This window comes from Hyperoodon ampullatus (genome assembly GCF_949752795.1).
Source record: "Hyperoodon ampullatus genome assembly, chromosome: 4".
NCBI classification, from domain to species: Eukaryota; Metazoa; Chordata; class Mammalia; order Artiodactyla; family Ziphiidae; genus Hyperoodon; species Hyperoodon ampullatus.
Window position 1 is genome coordinate 112,336,528 of NC_136917.1, and position 20,060 is coordinate 112,356,587.

Here is a 20,060-nt window from a genome sequence, read left to right on the forward strand (position 1 = left end):
AATAATGAACGTCTGCCCTCCTTTAAAGCTAATAATTTCCGTAAGGTAGTAAAATATATTTATAGACCAACCATTTTTAAGGGCTGAAAACATCAAAAAGTATTTCACGGTCAGTCAGTTAAATAATGGCCAGGATATGGTAGAACATTTGGAAATAAACGGAGACGGTCACAAACTGCTTGAGTGCTTTACAGCAATTTACGGCTTATATAAGAAGAAAGGCAGGTTTCCTCAGGGGATTATTTCTACTCTTGAAATCCTCTCATCTCTAAAACAGCTTCTGATCAGCAACAATGACTCTATGAAAGTGACCTAATTTTTCAAAGCTTTCGCTTCCCCAGTTCTTAAGTTAATTGGGGGGACGAAATGTTCAAGAGACTACCAACAAAGTAAGGCTGAATCATGCCACATGTCCAGGATCACCCCCTTCACTGCTTTCCTAGTGCTACTCGATTATCCCAGTTGACTAGCTTCCTCCTCACTAGCCTTGGTGAAATCAGTTGGAAAACTTCCTAATGTGCCCGCAGTGCATGAGGACATTCTTCTGCACACCCTTGGCCGCTCAGGGAGGTAAAAGGTTATATGGACAGAGGTGGGAACCAACCAAAGGTTTTCTGTTGGTAATTAGAGATTAAAAGGCCACAACTTCAGCCCACCTGCTTGTTTGTCTTGGCAAAATTGATCCCAACACCCTGCACCGTGGTCCCTGTGAAGCCCACCGGGCAGGTGTCACATCTGAAGCCAGGAGCCAAGTTCACACAGCGCACGCCTGGGTAGCAGGGATGATATTTGCACTAGAGAGAAAGAAAAATTCACTCTTTAGCCACATGGAGAAAACACTCTCAAACTTCCATTCATCTATTTGCGCAGACTTGGGGATTCCTTTAACTATCCATTTTTTGGTGCTCGACATGATCAAAGGCAATAAAGGCTTCCACTTTCATAGTTACTCACAGAATGCCTGACCCACACGGTCTGGAGGTTGCCTTGTAGTGGGCTTTTGCTATATTATAGAATCACGCACAACCGACTGGAAAGAGTCCTTAATGTTAACCAGTCTACCTCCCAGTGCCAATTCCCTGATATTCTAACTTGGAGTTTTAAAACCTCTGTTGAGAGGACAGTGCTCCTGGACCACTTGTCAGCTGGCTATTAGTTGAGTCCAAAGAAACCAACTACTCAAACAAAAAGACCTTGAGAAGACAAAGCCAGGGCAGTTGTTTCTTGAGTTAAGATGTGATTCATCAGGGTCTGTGCCTGCCTTTGTGCCCGCCTTTGTGCCCTACCAAATCCATGACTGTTCCTAGGCTCTCACAGTCTAGGAGGTTCATTCTGACTTTGTTTTGTTTTTAACCAGTTCAACTAATGTAAAAAACATGACCACTTCCTGCCCTTTCAAAAGGAGGAAAATTCCAGCTCACAGATAAAAACCAGATGCAGTTCTGTGAAACATGTGCAGATGTTCTTCCAGTGGAGGGATGACTAAAGACCATCTTAATTGCTTACTACCTGGGGAGGTAATCAGCTACCACAAGCCTGCAGGATCCATGTGTGTGAAAGCTCCTTCCAGCCTTCCTCTGGCCTGATGGGAGGGCAAAGGCACATTCTGGGGGCAGCCTTGTTACCCACTGTGAACACTGTTTTGGGACTGGACCAGTGACTGGCTAACCATGGTCCTTCAGAGGCTTTGCCAGCTGGCCAAACAGCCCATATTTGCTGTATGTCTTTCTGGCTCCATCTCTGGGCACTTTTGGTTACTCACAGATAATGGGGCCTCTTCAAAAGGTCTTATTGGTTTGAGATTCGTGTCTGCTCCTCTGTTTTAGGAAGACTGAAGCAATCAGTTGCAACTCCTGAAATATACGCTTACCCAGATCTTTCCCCTCCCACGTTTGCAAATGTGTGGAAAAATCACAATCGTCACAGAGACTGCTTCAGAGAAAGAATCAATGTTAGAGTTGAAGGCTGAAATCTCAGCATTGTAGCAACACAAACCGGAAGAGTGGGAACCACGGAGGGGAGACGTAATGATCACGGCCACAACTGTGTGTCATGCCTCCTCATTCCCACCATCACAGATCTCTAAGGATTCCTGAGGGAGTAGTTTTTATGTAGCCTGGAGGACAACCCAAGTCATCCCTTAGTCATCAACATGACTTCTTTTTCCATAAGCTGTCGGGTGTACAAAATACTGAGGGAGCCCCAGCCTATGGAGTTGAACTTTTACCTCATCAACGTCAGAACAGGTGATCCCATTTCCTACGTAGCCCTCAGGGCAGGGCCCACAATGAAAGCCATCTCTGGTGTTGGTACATCGGACGCCACGGAAACACGGGTTGGAATCGCACCGGCGCACTGGGGGTGTCAGGGATGCTGGGAGCACGGGGGGCACCACGGTGGCGGGGTTTGGAGACTGAAAGCTGAGAGGACCTAGAGGAAAACCATCATCCACAGGCTTATAAACCACCAAGAAAACAGAGCTGATACAGAAGCAAGTTTAGTTTCCCAGTGAACTTCTTTTCCCTTCCCTCTGCCTCTGTGCCAAACCTCCAGAAACCAGTGCCAGTGGAGCCTCACCCACCCAGGCCCGTCATCAGTTGGCATTTGCTGGTCCAACTCAGAATGCACCAGTTACTAGAAAAGCACTTACCGCAAGCCTGGCATTCAGCTATGGTGTTTCGCAAAAATGATGTCTCCTTGACCTTTAGAAATGGGAAGGGAAAAAAAAAAAGTTGGAAAAGGAGTTCCTGATGTATAATCCAGGAGTGAAAGAATCCATGAGTAGCAAACTATTAAGCAGTACTTAGAGGAGTGTTAAAGGAGCTCTTGGTAGTTGCCACTCTGCATGGAGCCCTGGTGTGTTTATCACAGGCTGGTCCCCCATTTTCAGAGCCCCAGGGCAGCGGGCTGCACGGGGCCACTTGGGGTCAGGCTCCAGGTCCCCTCCCTGCCTCTGCAGGCCTGCAGCTCCTTTAACTCCAACAAAGAGCTTCTCTCATAAGACTGGGCCTTCTCTGATGGTATGTCCTACTTGTTACCTGCTGTCTCAGAAGATCCTTCAACTCTCCCAGTAGCTGGTTTAGTTGTGACATCTGCCCCAAGAACTGCCGATTGAAGTCTCCTGTAGGAAGAGCAGAAGGTAAGAAGCATTCAGTCAGTGACAGCTATTTCTACAGTGACTCAAAAACAAACGATTTCCCAGACATCATCAAGACAAAGAACCTAAGATACAGGAATTTAATTTGGGGTAAAATTCATTGAATTCATCTAAAACATAATGATAATGATGCCACTGGGCTGGTTACTCCAAATTCCTATGAATTATACTAATAAAAGTGCAATGAAAATATTCCTTGCCCTGGACTTTGGCACAAGAGCCTCATCTCTGTAGGTATATGATCCTGTAGGGCTGCTCTGCCGACAGCCCACCTTTCTGGGATGGGACCCAGTCCAGCCGGGGGCCTGGGGGTTTGTGTTGATGGAGGTGTGCAAACTGCCCAAGAGCCCACACCTGTGCTTGTGGCGGCCAGCGGCTCGCTCTGCTGCAGGAAGCAGTCTTGCAGGCTGGCCACCTGGAACAGCGAGCCTCTCACCGCCAACTTCAGCTCTTCCAAGGAGTCCTGGAAGAAATCGGATTCATACCACACATTGCTGATGTCATTCAAAAGCCAATGAGCTTGCAGACGCACACAATTTTAACAGAGTAGGCCTGAATACTTGGACTCTGACACTTTACATAATTTTGTGGTTTTGCATTTTTTCCTGAAGCCTGCCAGCCCTATCCTTTTGACTGAAGCAAATATGGAAGAAACCAGTAATTTAGGAGAGTGCTGGCGTCCAGCGTGGTCTGAGAGTTCACGAAGGTGACTCAGAGAAGAGAAAAGGCAATCTTCCTTCATGGTAAACAAGCTCTTTTGTGGCAGGAGCCTCTTAAGAGTTGTCTGTTTATGGAGTTTAGACTGTAATGAATAAGACATTGACCCCAATTTTAAACACTATTGTTTTTAGGGTGTCTTGGATCCAGGTTTTAGCAAAGTCTCTGGTTTCCTTGGATTATGAGGATGAATAAACCATATATTCTTTTTTTTTTCGTATATTCTTTTTCTTTCTTTTTTATTGGGGTACAGCTGCTTTACAATGTTGTGTTAGTTTCTGCTGTACAGCGAAGTGAATCAGCTATACGTATACATATACACCCTCTTTTTTGGATTTCCTTCCCATTTAGGTCACCACAGAGCACTGAGTAGAGTTCCCTGTGCTATACAGCAGGTTCTCATTAGTTATCTATTTTATACATATTAGTGTATATATGTCAATCCCAATCTCCCAATTCATCCCACCCCGCCTTTCCCCTCTTGGTGTCCATACATTTGTTCTCTACATCTGTGTCTATTTCTGCCTTGCAAACAGGTTCATCTGTACCATTTTTCTAGATTCCACATATATATGTTAATATAAGATATTTGTTTTTCTCTTTCTGACTTACTTCACTCTGTATGACACTCTCTAGGTCCATCCAAGTCTCTACAAATGACCCAATTTCGTTCCTATTCCATTGTATATACGTACTACATATTCTTTATCCATTCCTCTGTTGATGGACATTTAGGTTGCTTCCATGACCTGGCTATTGTAAATAGTGCTGCAATAAATACTGGGGTGCATGTGTCTTTTTGAATTATGGTTTTCTCTGGGTGTATGCCCAGTAGTGGGATTGCTGGGTCATAGGGTAGTTCTATTTTTAATTTTTTAAGGAACCTCCATACTGTTCTCCATAGTGGCTGTACCAATTTACATTCCCACCAACAGTACAAGAGGGTTCCCTTTTCTCCACACCCACTCCAGCATTTATTATTTGTAGACCTTTTGATGATGGCCATTCTGACCGGTGTGAGGCGATACCTCATTGTGGTTTTGATTTGCATTTCTCTAATGATTAGTGATATTAAACTGTATATTGTGTGATGTATATTTTCATATATTTTCACATTACTGGTTTAGATCCATCATTCATTGTTAGTCATAGTCAATTTCCTCACCTCTTAATTTTGTAGCTTTTACTGTACCCATTATTTTATATATGTATGATAGAAAATGTTTATGTTAACTGGCAACATAAAGTCATCATTCTTATTTTAGAAATGAGCATACCAAGGATTTTCAGAGCGACTCTGCTTTTTCATTTAGCTAAGTTAAGATGTATGCAACACGTGCTACATAACAGGTATTTTGTTGGAATCAGACCATAAGCTGTATGGAGGCAGAGCCTAGAATGTGCCTACTGACTGATTAATTGACTGACTGACTGACTGAGAAGGTGACTATGAAGACAGAGCACTGTGGTCCTTGTTCGCAGTCTAAGGAGGTAGAACTTTTGGACAAAATTCCAGAAAATTCCATCTATTTCTGATGACCTTGGTTTTTAGAAATGGACTTATTTGGTGGTGGAGACTAATTTCTGAAATGTCAGTGACACAATTTCTGACTGTCATTCTGACTATTTGGGCTACTCTGGGGATTCAGAAATAAAGTTTGGCATATCTCTCCATTAATTTTTTTCTCTCTCTATAAATCTACACGAAATATATATACCACTCTTTCTCCCTCTCTCTAAACTTGGATTTTAGCTTTCTTGAAATTTCTGCTTGAAAATGCTTCCTATGTTTCAAGCACAAATTCTAGTATCTGATTCATAGTTTTTACATTATTATCTAAAACTTCTCAGCATTCCTAGTTACAATGGAAATTACTGTTTACACCCTGCTTCTTTACACAAAGGGCTCAGAATAACTTGGTAAAAGCACATATAATTTAGTTAAAGCATATAATAATGAAATAGAAGTGGAAAATAGTGATTGCAATATATAAAACAACAATATGGGCCACAGCGGATGAACGTAGTTACTGATTTGGGGTTCGACTTCCGTATCAGATGAAATTCTGGAACGATGAACAGTTATAGTAATAATTGGAAAAGACAAAGAATACTAGTTATTTATAGGAAACAAAGTATTTCCTAGCACAAAATTCTTTTTTTAAAATAAATTTATTATTTTTTTTTATATTTATTTTTGGCTGCATTGGGTCTTCGTTGCTGCATGTGGGCTTTTCTCTAGTTGTGGCAAGCAGGGGCTACTCTTTGTTGTGGTGCAAGGGCTTTTCATTGTGGTGGCTTCTCTTGTTGTGGAGAACGGGCTCTAGGAGCACGGGCTTCAGTGGTTGTGGCACGTGGGCTCAGTAGTTGTGGCACATGGGATCTTCCCAGGCCAGGGCTCAAACCCATGTCTCCTACATTGGCAGGTGGATTCTTAACCACTGCGCCACCAGGGAAGTCCCCCTAGTGCAAAATTCTAAGAGAAACATATGTGGCAATTTCTAGAGTAGGTGCAATGATACAATGAAAAAAAATACCATCAACAGGGCATAAAACGGAAGACAGAAGTGATGTGATTTGTAAGGCCTCATGGAATTAAGTTGGCAATAAGGGTCTTTTTGTTAGGGATGTTCTAGTGAGACCTGTGAAAAATGTTGTTCCTGGTGCTTGGCAATTTCCAATCATTCTTTTTTACTTTCACTAAAAATATAATAACGTTATAGAAAGATTACAAGTAGAGCATCCTATTGCCCTAAGATAGTTTAAAAATTTTTGCTATTCTTTTTGCTATTCCTTTCCTACTTTATAATTATATCCCCAAAGTCTCCACTTATCATCTAAGAGAGCAGCTCTCAATTTTGACTTCACGTTAGAATCAGTATTTTAAAAAATACTGATGCCGAGGCACCATCGCTATAGATTCTGATTTAACTTGTCTGGAGGGTGGGCCCTCTAGCAGTTGGTTTTTAAGTTCCACAGGTGTTTCTAACATGCAGCCAAAATTAGACCCACTCTTGACCTCAGCCCACTCTTCTGCATTCAGCAGAAGCTTCAGAAACTCATCTTTCCACTTTGGAGAATGGTTTGTGGGTTCTTACCTGTGCCTTCCTCTGGAAAGTCCTCAATTCAACCACCTCAGGACTCTGGGCGAGGCCAGAAAAGGCTCTGGGGAGATTGTGAATGGAATCCACTTGTGAGCAGTCCACGTAGAGCTCTACAGAGCCAGCTCCCCGGTGCAGATTGTTCAGTCTCAGGAGGATCCTGTGCCGCCTGCCGTCGGCCAGCTGCAGGTTGTTGAAAACCACCAAATGAATCTTCCCATCATTCTTCAGGTAACGGAGGATGGCTAGAACCAAGCACAGGTCAGTGAATAATGAGATAAAGGGAAAGGGCGTGATTCTGTGCTGCACAGCCTCCAGGTGACAATGGCAAGGCTGGGTCATTGGAAAGACGCAAGTAAGTCAGCACCATAAATTTTCAACATTTTGTGTGCCAGGCATTTTTCTAGGCACTGGCCACCACTCTGTTGCTGAGAATGTTTTGTGCTCATGAAGAGAGACAATAAGTAGTAAATTTGAAAATAAACAGTATAATTTCAGATAATGATGAGTACAGTGAGCAAGTAGAACCCATCAAACGTCAAGTAACATCCAAGTAAGCTCCTGAGGGCATGAATTCATTAATTCACAGACATTTACTGAGCACTACTACAGGGCTGGGTGCAGCCCTTCGGTGCTCTAAACACTTAATTTCTCCTCACTGCAACCCTATGAAACTGGAATGACTACAGGTGAGGAAAGGGAAGCTCAGATAAGCAAAGGAACTTGCTCAAGGACACAGTAAGTGACAGGACTAGAATTTGAAACTGAGTGTGGTTTATTCCATGACTAAAAGAATGCTAGGCCTGGATAGGCCTTTGTAAGGACTTCATGGAAGATCCACTACCTTACACAAAAAGACATTCCCAGTATTACAATGAGTGAAAAAAAGGTTATGAGTCAATACAGGTTCATTCCGAAAAAACTATGTAGGTATGTACATAGATGTATATACACATATACAGAAAATCAGAAGGAAATATTAATACGGTCATTGCTGGGTGCTTGGATGATGTGTTTTTTTTCCTTTTCTTCATTTTCATTGCCTGATTTTTCTACAAGAAACATGCATTACTTATGTAATACAAAAAAGTAAAAGAAAAAAATGAATTCCACACATAAACCCAGAGTGTGCTACAGTCAGTCTGTATGATTCATAACAAGTAACTGGGACCATCTTTCTTCAGATACCTCTTCTGTGAAGTGTAAATACCAACTTGGTGCTGCCCCATGGAGTAGCCAGCCAGGAGTATCTGTTTATGTTGCAATATTGCCAGAAAAAATAATCCCTACTACGAAATTTTAAAGATGTTTTTGAAGACTTCCTCCAAATACATTAGACTTTCTAGGTTGACTTCCCCACCCTTCTAAACCCTGACTAGATTTGCTTTCCCATTTGACCATGGCTGGAGGGGGCCAGTTGGCATCAGGGTCTGTGGTGTAGAGAGATGCCCTGAGGAGTCAGGAGATCTTCTCTCATGCCCATGTGGTCGCCACCACTTGCTTACCGAGAGAGAAGAATTGGTAAGACCTGACAGAACAGACTGGCTAGAAGGCCTTTCTATGGCTGTAGTACATTACTACATTTCCTGAAGCAAAGTATTGGTAAGGCTTAAGTAAATGTGGTATGAGGAGAAAGAAAACAGACGTGAGTAGAAATTCTTGAGGTGTTTTAAACATGGGATACAACAGAGTTTTTTTACCCCTTTATTTAATATTGTTGAGAATTTATAATAGTAACAGCATGGCTGGAAACTGGAGGCATAAGGTACACAAAAGAGGGGGGAAATGAACCCAAATATATGCACTAATTCAATATTTTAAGACGTCTATTTCTTTACTTTTTTGAATAGTTTTGCAAATCCCTGGCGTTTTTAGGCCAGTGAAAACACCACTTGGACTACCAGACTTCAACCAGGTCATAGACACATATACTCAGGATCTCCTCATTTTCATTATGGCCACAACCTCTGTTCCTCATAGTAACAGTTTAAGAGGATACACAGAGCAGCTTAAAACAAATACCCTTGGTCTTTCTCCCCTGGGATTTCTGTGGAATTCAAAAGAAACATATTTTCATGGGCCTCTTGCCTGCTTTTCGCAGGCCTTCCAGGCCATGTGGGCCATGATTTATTTTCATAACTGAATCGCTAAGTTTAATTTTATAAATAGTACCTAGTGGAGTACGTTATATGTATGACAGTTGCACATTAATGTTGTGACTATAAACTTTCAATGAATAATTAAATGATTGCATCAAAAGCTTTTCACATATAAAGTTAAAAAGTTTAGAGAGTAGCAATTTAACATCTATTGCAGGCAGCCAAAACTGCCATCGTGTTCATGCTGTCATTTAAGAGCACGCTATACTTCTGCCTTGCTTTGTGTTGCAGTGCAGCACTGAAATGACAGATTCCTCATGCTCCTAGATCTTGTGACAAGAGCAAGAGGAAAAAAAGGAAAAGAAGAATTACGGAAACTTCCATCTTCACAAGGTCTGTTAACAGAAAATTATCAAGTGCTTTGACATTTACCATTCTTCATACTTGATCCAATAATTTTCATTTTGCTTATGGCTTCCATTTTTTCATTTTTCTCTTTTATTGCAAACTCCTTACTTCAGTGCTTCTATATTTATTTTATCTTCAGAGCAGTAAGACTACCCCAGAGGGTTGACAGGCACCTGCTCAGAAAACTCAGCATTCTCCCATCAGTCACAATGAGTCTAGAAACAGCCTCAACAACCCAGGAGTCTGCAGCCTGGGAGATTCCCTGACCTTCTCCAGAAGCAGCACCACTGGAGGGGGGAGAGCAGACATGGTTCCCTTCCTCTCTGGTCCCCCCTTCCCAGTGCTCACCTTGCCCAGTCTTAGCCCAACATACACCCAGAGCAGAGGGGAGCAAAACAGAGGGGAAAATACAAGTAAGCCAGTAAGACATCACTTCTGCCTCCAGAAGGAGTGAAATATCAGGCCTGGAAGCCAGAAGGAGAAGTCTTCTCCTGGCTCCAGCCCACTTCTGCCCCTTAGCACCCCAGGGAGCAACGCACTCAGGAAAACCGTCACTGGGCACAGCTCTGCTTCTTCAGCTGAGGCACATTCCATTCTCTTGCTTGCTTCTCACTGAAACAAGTTTGCTTGGTGATTTCAGCCTTGTTCTCTCTCAGGGCGAGCACCAAGAACTCCTCTGATTAGAACTGAAGGCTGCAGGTCTTCAAACGGTGTTTCTGCCTCTACCTTGTTCTATCTCTGTGTTTCTCTGCCAGATTCCTTACTTACCTTCCTGCTGAGGGTCTCTTTCTATGCAGTTTTTCTGGACCGAAAGCTTGAGATTCTTACAGGACTGTTTTGACCAAATGATTGCCTTTTCAATACAACACACAAGCGAGCCAATGGAATCATTCACTAGCTCCCTAGTGGTCCGTAATTAACGTGTAACTTATCCCAGGACTGGCCCAACCTTCCTGCCACCTTCCATTCTGCTGATCACCAGCCAAGCTGAACGACCAGTTCTAACAACCCATGTTCACCCCTCTCTAGCTTTCTCCAGCCTCCCTCATCCTTTTCTTCCTGTGTGAATGTTCTCTTCTCCATTCCTCTCCTGCCTGCTCCATCATTGCCACAAATCTGAAGCCAAGATCCAGCTCAAACGCGCCAGACTCACTCTAGTCTTCCACCTTCCCCACGGTTGGAAGTTACTGCCTCATTCATCTTCCCTAACACTTTCTCGGTGCTTTGCTAGGTATACTTTTTCAGGACTCAGGTTCCAGTCATGGCTCGGACACTTAATCCCTATGTGACCCTGGGCCTGAAGTGTCCACTTCTTAAACTATTAAAAGGAGTCAATAAAAGCTGTCCTTCCTATTTCATTTTGTTTTCAGTGGTGGTCAAATAAGAAAATGCAAAAATATAAGCTGCTGTACAAACGTAGGTACTAGTATATTTGTTTATTTTCTCATCTTCTCTACTAAAGCATAAACTCTTGGGACAAGCAGTCTATTTCTTACTAATTTTCCCATACACCACAGCATCTGAGAACACCAAATACAACTATCTGTTGAATGAAAAAATAGATAAAATAGAGTATTCATGTATCTACTCTGATTTTTTAAATCCATAATCTTTTTAAAAATGTGGGGAGTTTCCATTAGTTTTTTTTTTTTTTTTTTAATTTTTTTATTATTATTTTTTTATTAGTTTCTGCTTTATAACAAAGTGAATCAGTCATACATATACATCTGTTCCCACATCCCCTCCCTCATGCATCTCCCTCCCTCCCACCCTCCCCATCCCACCCCTCCAGGCGGTCACAAAGCACCGAGCTGATCTCCCTGTGCTCTGCGGCTCCTTCCCACTATCTATCTACCTTACGTTTGGTAGTGTATATATGTCCATGCCTCTCTTTCCCTTTGTCACAGCTTACCCTTCCCCTTCCCCATATCCTCAAGTCCATTCTCTAGTAGGTCTGTGTCTTTATTCCCGTTTAACCCCTAGGTTCTTCATGACATTTTTTTTTTTTTAAATTCCATATATATGTGTTAGCATACGGTATTTGTCTTTCTCTTTCTGACTTACTTCACTCTGTATGACAGACTCTAGGTCTATCCACCTCATTACAAATAGCTCAGTTTCGTTTCTTTTTATGGCTGAGTAATATTCCATTGTATATATGTGCCACATCTTCTTTATCCATTCATCCGATGATGGACACTTAGGTTGTTTCCAGCTCCGGGCTATTGTGAATAGAGCTGCAATGAACATTTTGGTACATGTCTCTTTTTGAATTATGGTTTTCTCAGGGTATATGCCTAGTAGTGGGATTGCTGGGTCATATGGTAGTTCTATTTTTAGTTTTTTAAGGAACCTCCATACTGTTCTCCATAGTGGCTGTACCAATTCACACTCCCACCAGCAGTGCAAGAGTGTTCCCTTTTCTCCACACCCTCTCCAGCATTTATTGTTTCTAGATTTCTTGATGATGGCCATTCTGACTGGTGTGAGATGATATCTCATTGTAGTTTTGATTTGCATTTCTCTAATGATTAATGATGTTGAGCATTCTTTCATGTGTTTGTTGGCAGTCTGTATATCTTCTTTGGAGAAATGCCTATTTAAGTCTTCTGCCCATTTTTGGATTGGGTTGTTTGTTTTTTTGCTATTGAGCTGCATGAGCTGTTTATAAATTTTGGAGATTAATCCTTTGTCAGTTGCTTCATTTGCAAATATTTTCTCCCATTCTGAGGGTTGTCTTTTGGTCTTGTTTATGGTTTCCTTTGCTGTGCAAAAGCTTTGAAGTTTCATTAGGTCCCATTTGTTTATCTTTGTTTTTATTTCCATTTCTCTAGGAGGTGGCTCCAAAAGGATCTTGCTGTGATTTATGTCATAGAGTGTTCTACCTATGTTTTCCTCTAAGAGTTTGATAGTTTCTGGCCTTACATTTAGGTCTTTAATCCATTTTGAGCTTATTTTTGTGTATGGTGTTAGGGAATGATCTAATCTCATACTTTTACATGTCCCTGTCCAGTTTTCCCAGCACCACTTATTGAAGAGGCTGTCCTTTCTCCACTGTACATTCCTGCCTCCTTTATCAAAGATAAGTTGGCCATATGTGCGTGGGTTTATCTCTGGGCTTTCTATCCTGATCCACTGATCTATCTTTCTGTTTTTATGCCAGTACCACACTGTCTTAATTACTGTAGCTTTGTAGTATAGTCTGAAGTCAGGCAGCCTGATTCCTCCAGCTCCGTTTTTCGTTCTCAAGATTGCTTTGGCTATTCGGGGTCTTTTGTTTTTCCAAACAAATTTTGAAATTTTTTGTTCTACTTCTGTGAAAAATGCCAGTGGTAGTTTGATAGGGATTGCATTGAATCTGTAGATTGCTTTGGGTAGTAGAGTCATTTTCACAATATTGATTCTTCCAATCCAGGAGCATGGTATATCTCTCCATCTATTTATATCATCTTTAATTTCTTTCATCAGTGTCTTATAATTTTCTGCATACAGGTCTTTTGTCTCCTTAGGTACGTTTATTCCTAGATATTTTATTCTTTTTGTTGCAATGGTAAATGGGAGTGTTTTCTTGATTTCATTTTCAGATTTTTCATCATTAGTGTACAGGAATGCCAGAGATTTGTGTGCATTAATTTTGTATCCTGCTACTTTACCAAATTCATTGATTAGCTCTAGTAGTTTTTCGGTAGCATCTTTAGGATTCTCTATGTATAGTATCATGTCATCTGCAAACAGTGACAGCTTTACTTCTTCTTTTCCAATTTGGATTCCTTTTATTTCCTTTTCTTCTCTGATTGCTGTGGCTAAAACTTCCAAAACTAGGTTGAATAAGAGTGGTGAGAGTGGGCAGCCTTGTCTTGTTCCTGATCTTAGTGGAAATGGTTTCAGTTTTTCACCATTGAGGACAATGTTGGCTGTGGGTTTGTCATATATGGCCTTTATTATGTTGAGGAAAGTTCCCTCTATGCCTACTTTCTGCAGGGTTTTTATCATAAATGGGTGTTGAATTTTGTCGAAAGCTTTCTCTGCATCTATTGAGATGATCATATGGTTTTTCTCCTTCAACTTGTTAATATGGTGTATCACATTGATTGATTTGCGTATATTGAAGAATCCTTGCATTCCTGGAATAAACCCCACTTGATCATGGTGTATGATCCTTTTAATGTGCTGTTGGATTCTGTTTGCTAGTGTTTTGTTGAGGATTTTTGCATCTATGTTCATCAGTGATATTGGCCTGTAGTTTTCTTTCTTTGTGACATCCTTGCCTGGTTTTGGTATCAAGGTGATGGTGGCCTCATAGAATGAGTTTGGGAGTGTTCCTTCCTCTGAAATTGTTTGGAAGAGTTTGAGAAGGATGGGTGTTAGCTCTTCTCTAAATGTTTGATAGAATTCGCCTGTGAAGCCATCTGGTCCTGGGCTTTTGTTTGATGGAAGATTTTTAATCACAGTTTCAATTTCAGTGCTTGTGATTGGTCTATTCATATTTTCTATTTCTTCCTGAGTCAGTCTTGGTAGGTTGTGCATTTCTAAGAATTTGTCCATTTCTTCCAGGTTGTCCATTTTATTGGAATAGAGTTGCTTATAGTAATCTCTAATGATCTTTTGTATTTCTGCAGTGTCAGTTGTTACTTCTCCTTTTTCATTTCTAATTCTACTGATTTGAGTCTTCTCCCTTCTTTTCTTGATGAGTCTGGCTAATGGTTTGTCAATTTTGTTTATCTTCTCAAAGAACCAGCTTTTAGTTTGGTTGATCTTTGCTATCGTTTCCTTCATTTCTTTTTCATTTATTTCTGATCTGATCTTTATGATTTCTTTCCTTCTGCTAACTTTGGGGGTTTTTTGTTCTTCTTTCTCTAATTGCTTTAGGTGCAGGGTCAGGTTGTTTACTCGAAATGTTTCCTGTTTCTTAAGGTGGGATTGTATTGCTATAAACTTCCCCCTTAGAACTGCTTTTGCTGCGTCCCATAGGTTTTGGGTCGTCGTGTCTCCATTGTCATTTGTTTCTAAGTATTTCTTAATTTCCTCTTTGATTTCTTCAGTGATCACTTCATTATTGAGTAGTGTATTGTTTAGCCTCCATGTGTTTGTATTTTTTACAGATCTTTTCCTGTAATTGATGTCTAGTCTCATAGCATTGTGGTCGGAAAAGATACTTGATACAATTTCAATTTTCTTAAATTTACCAAGGCTTGATTTGTGACCCAAGATATGATCTATCCTGGAGAATGTTCCATGAGCACTTGAGAAAAATGTGTATTCTGTTGTTTTTGGGTGGAATGTCCTATAAATATCAATTAAGTCCATCTTGTTTAATGTATCATTTAAAGCTTGTGTTTCCTTATTTATTTTCATTTTGGATGATCTGTCCATTGGTGAAAGTGGGGTGTTAAAGTCCCCTACTATGATTGTGTTACTGTCGATTTCCCCTTTTATGGCTGTTAGTATTTGCCTTATGTATTGAGGTGCTCCTATGTTGGGTGCATAAATATTTACAATTGTTATATCTTCTTCTTGGATCGATCCCTTTATCGTTATGTAGTGTCCTTCTTTGTCTCTTCTAATAGTCTTTATTTTAAAGTCTATTTTGTCTGATATAAGAATTGCTACTCCAGCTTTCTTTTGATTTCCATTTGCATGGAATATCTTTTTCCATCCCCTTACTTTCAATCTGTATGTGTCTCTAGGTCTGAAGTGGGTCTCTTGTAGACAGCATATATATGGGTCTTGTTTTTGTATCCATTCAGCCACTCTGTGTCTTTTGGTGGGAGCATTTAGTCCATTTACATTTAAGGTAATTATTGATATGTATGTTCCTATTCCCATTTCCTTAATGGCTTTGGGTTCGTTATTGTAGGTATAGTCCTTCTGTTGTGTTTCTTGCCTAGAGAAGTTCCTTTAGCATTTGTTGTAAAGCTGTTTTGGTGGTGCTGAACTCTCTCAGCTTTTGCTTGTCTGTAAAGGTTTTAATTTCTCCATCAAATCTGAATGAGATCCTTGCTGGGTAGAGTAATCTTGGTTGCAGGTTTCTCTCCTTCATCACTTTAATTATGTCCTGCCACTCCCTTCTGACTTGTAGAGTTTCTGCTGAGAGATCAGCTGTTAACCTGAGATTCCCTTGTGTGTTATTTGTTGTTTTTCCCTTGCTGCTTTTAATATGATTTCTTTGTGTTTAATTTTTGACAGTTTGATTAATATGTGTCTTGGCGTATTTCTTCTTGGATTTATTCTGTATGGGACTCTCTGTGCCTCCTGGACTTGATTAACTATTTCCTTTCCCATATTAGGGAAGTTTTCAACTATAATCTCTTCAAATATTTTCTCAGTCCCTTTCTTTTTCTCTTCTTCTTCTGGAACCCCTATAATTCGAATGTTGGTGCGTTTAATGTTGTCCCAGAGGTCTCTGAGACTGTCCTCTGTTCTTTTCATTCTTTTTTCTTTATTTTTCTCTGCATCAGTTATTTCCACTATTTTATCTTCCACCTCACTTATCCGTTCTTCTGCCTCAGTTATTCTGCTATTGATCCCATCTAGAGTATTTTTCATTTCATTTATTGTGTTTTTAATCGATGCTTGATTCATCTTTAGTTCTTCTAGGTCCTTGTTAACTGTTTCTTGCATATTGTCTATTCTATTTCCAAGATTTTGGATCTGGGAAATAGAATCTTGGATCAGCTTTACTATCATTATTCTGAATTCTTTTTCAGGTAGACTGCCTATTACCTCTTCATTTGTTAGGTCTGGTACGTTTTTATCTTGCTCCTTCACCTGCTGTGTGTTTTTCTGCTTTCTCATTTTGCTTATGTTACTGTGTTTGGGGTCTCCTTTTTGCAGGCTGCAGATTCGTAGTTCCCGTTGTTTTTGGTGTCTGTCCCCCGTGGCTAAGGTTGTTTCAGTAGGTTGTGTAGGCTTCCTGGTGGGGGGACTAATGCCTGTGTTCTGGTGGTTGAAGCTCGATCTTGTCTTTCTGGTGGACAGGTCCACGTCTGGTGGTGTGTTTTGGGGTGCCTGTGGCCTTATTATGTTTTTAGGTATCCTCTCTGCTAATGGGTGGGGTTGTGTTCCTGCCTTGCTAGTTGCTTGGCATAGGGTGACCAGCACTGTAGCTTGCTGGTCGTTGACTGAAGCTGGGTGCTGGTGTTGAGATGGAGATCCCTGGGAGATTTTCGCTGCTTGATATTATGTGGAGCTGGGAGGTCTCTTGTGGACCCGTGTCCTGAAGTTGGCTCTCCCACTTCAGAGGCACAGCACTAACTCCTGGCTGCAGCACCAAGAGCCTTTCATCCACCCGGCTCAGAATAACAGTGAGAAAAAGTAGAAAGAAATAATTAGTAGAAGAAAGAAAGAGAGATTGAAAGAAAGGAAGAAGGGAAGTAAGGAAGGAAGGAAGGAAGAAAGAAAGAAAGGAGGGAGGGAGGAAGGATGGAAAGAAAGGAAAGAAAGGAGGGAGGGAGGGAGGAATGAAAGCAAAAGGAAGAGTGAATGGAAGAAGAGAGGGAGGGAGGGAGGAAGGAAAGAAAGAAAGAAAGACAGGAGGGAGGGAGGGAGGAAAGAAAGAAAAAGAAAGTGGAAAGAAGAAGGGTGGGAGGGAGGGAGGGATGGAGGAAAGAAAAGGAAAGAAGGAAAGGAGGAGCGGAGGGAGGGAGGGAGGAAGGGAAGGGAGGAAAAAAAGAAAGAGCAGGTAAAGTAAAATAGAATAAAGTATGAAATATAGTAGCGTTATTAAAATTAAAAAGTAATTATTGAAAAAAAACACGGACCGAAAGAACCCTGGGACATATGGTGGAAGCAAAGCTATACAGAGAGAATCTTACACAGAAGATTACACATACACATTCACAAAAAGAGAGCAGGGGGAAAAATCAAAAATCTTGCTCTCCAAGTCCACCTCCTCGATTTGGGATAATTCGTTGTAAAAAGAGGAAAAGGGCGAAAAGTCTGAAATCTTGCTAAGTCCACCTCCTTAATTTGAGATAATTCGTTGTAAAAAGAGGAAAAAAAAGGGGGGGAAAGTCTTAAATCTTGTCCTCAAGGTCCACTTCCTCAATTTGGGATGATTCGCTGTCCATTCATGCACTCCACAGACGCAGGGCACATCAAATGGACCGTGGAGCTTTAATCCGCTGCCTCGGAGGCTGCACAGAGAGATTTCCCTGTCTCTGCTCTCACAGCTCCCGGGTCTCAGCCTTGGACCTGGCCCCGCCTCTGCGCGTAGGTCGCCGGAGGGCGTCCGTTCTTCGCTCAGACAGGACGGGTTTAAAGGAGCCGCTGATTCGGGGGCTCTGGCTCACTCAGGCAGAGGGGAGGGAGGGGAATGCCCTCTCCTCGCGCACCAGGCAACAAAAGGGAAAAAAGTCTCTTGCCTCTCCGGTAGCTCCAGACCCTTTCCCCGGACTCCCTCCGGGCTAGCACTAACCCCTTCAGGGTCTCTTCCTGCCGCCAGCCCCAGACCTCTTCCTGCGCTCCGACTGAAAGCCGATACCCGAGCCTCAGCTCCCAGCCCCGCCCGCCCTGGCGGCCGAGCAGACAAGTCTCTCGGGCTGGTGTGTGCCTGAGGGCACCAATCCTCTGTGCCAAAATCTCTCTGCTTTGCCCTCCACACCCCTGTTGCTGTGCTCTCCTCCGCTACTCCGAAGCTTTCCCCCTCCGCCACCTGCAGTCTCCGCCCTCGAAGGGGCTTGTAGTGTGTAGAAACCTTCCCTCCTTCACGGCTCCCTCCCACTGGTGCAGGTCCCGTCCATATCCTATTGTCTCTGTTTATTCTTTTTTTCTTTTGACCTACCCAGGTATGTGGGGAGTTTCTTGCCTTTTGGGGGGTCTGAGGTCTTCTGTCAGCGTTCAGTAGGTGTTCTGTTGGAGTTGTTCCACGTGTAGATGAATTTCTGATGTATCTGTGGGGCGGAAGGTGATCTCCGCGTCTTACTCTTCCGCCATCTTCCTCCGGCTCCCTCCATTAGTTTACTTACATAAATCCTTTCCTTCTAAACTTAGCATCTTTGTGTACTTGAGAGTTTGGAGCCCCGTTTTATGGCTGCATTTCCATGTCTGGGTACCAGCCTGACAGAGGAGCCACGCAGCCCGGCCTGATTAAAACCATCTCAGTGACTGGTGGGGGATGAAGATGAAGAAGGAAACCCAAGCAATGAAGATTTGAAATATTGCTATCTTGGGAAAACTTTCAAAAGGTGCTTTTTGGAAAGTGGACGAACTTGGTGGTCAAAAATATTATGATGTGTTGAATGTCAAAGCTACGAAGCAGGCTGCCAGCTTTAAAGAACTGGAAATGATAATATTTTGTCTGCTTGGGCAAAGAAATTCAGAGTGACCTGGCCTGCAGGCAGCAAACTCAGCAAGGTAGTCCGGGGCTTTCTGCTTTACTTGGCAAATGGCTTTGCTCTTTGGCACTTTTAAAAATAGGATGAAAGCACTTGTTGTCAACCTTTCCTCTTCTTCTCTAAATAACTGTACATTAAAAAAAGACTTCTTGCCATTAATGTCTCTTGTGACGGATATTCTTGTTTGCCTTGACTCATTTATCTTTATGCCTTATACGCTAAGGTCTTTGTAACTTTAGTGCTTTGGAACTACATAAAAGGTAAATCATCAAACTGCTTTTCCTAAAAGTACTCTGGGTGACTCCCAGATGTGATAAATGCAGTATGTGTGTTTTGAAATTTTTTTGTAGCAGTTTAAACCAATGTAAAGCTTACAGAATACACACACACACACACACACACACACACACACACGGAGCAAAGAAACCATCCAGTGAAAGGAAGCACAGCAGTTATACTGAACATCTGCAAAAGGCTTTATATTTTGCTAAGTTATGAGACATCACTATAAACAACTATCTGGTAGGCAACAGAGCTGTAAATGTGCACAGAATCCCAAGGTCACCTTATAGGAGAGAGGTGCAAAGCAACTTCTTAAATGCCCATGGAATGCTCTCTAGCCTTAGCAGAGCCACAGAGTATTAGCATTATAAGTCATCCAGCTTAACATCTCACTTCACAAATCCCTTCAGTAAAAGTGCAGCCTCTACCAGCACATTTCCAGTAACAAAGAACTTCACTTTGCAGAAAAACCCATTTCACTTTTGGATTGCTCCCCAGGATTTTCCTAATTCAGAGCCAATATCTGTTTCCTCCGACTTCCACCAGTGTGTCCTAATTTTACTCTTCAGAACTAGAGACAGAGAGAATCTTATCCTCAATCGAAATGATATTCTTCAAATATTTTAAGGCAACTTTCATCTCTCTCATGTCTTCTGTCTGGCTCCTTGATTTCTCCAGTTCCTTTAACTTTTTGACTTGTGATGTGGTAAAAAACGGGATTCAGAAGGATGCTGGCTTGGTGACTCTCCTCAAGGTAATTTCTGACTTGACAGTGTCCCTGTGAAATGTGCTCACAACTAGACACAGTATTCTAGATGTGGGCTGGACAATTAAGTGTGCAGTGGGACTAACAGTGCCCTTCATCTGGCCACATGTGTGTATTAATGAAGCCTAAAATTCAAAAAGCTTTTAAAAAAGTTGCATCACTGTATCTGTTCATTCATTCATTCAGCAAACATTT

At 41.8% G+C, this 20,060-nt stretch overlaps 1 protein-coding gene across 1 annotated transcript in view; it reads right to left on the reverse strand.

Moving 5' to 3' along the window:
• The window catches only part of THBS4 (thrombospondin 4), a gene marked incomplete at both ends in the record, with an annotated part of 55,412 nt that overhangs the window by 24,561 nt on the left and 10,791 nt on the right, over nucleotides 1-20,060 (reverse strand). The window contains 6 exons of the mRNA XM_079702319.1: nucleotides 657-794; nucleotides 2,228-2,430; nucleotides 2,651-2,702; nucleotides 3,039-3,121; nucleotides 3,512-3,620; nucleotides 6,973-7,220. Coding sequence (XP_079558445.1) covers nucleotides 657-794; nucleotides 2,228-2,430; nucleotides 2,651-2,702; nucleotides 3,039-3,121; nucleotides 3,512-3,620; nucleotides 6,973-7,220 — 833 coding nt within the window. The remainder of the gene's footprint in view (nucleotides 1-656; nucleotides 795-2,227; nucleotides 2,431-2,650; nucleotides 2,703-3,038; nucleotides 3,122-3,511; nucleotides 3,621-6,972; nucleotides 7,221-20,060) is intronic.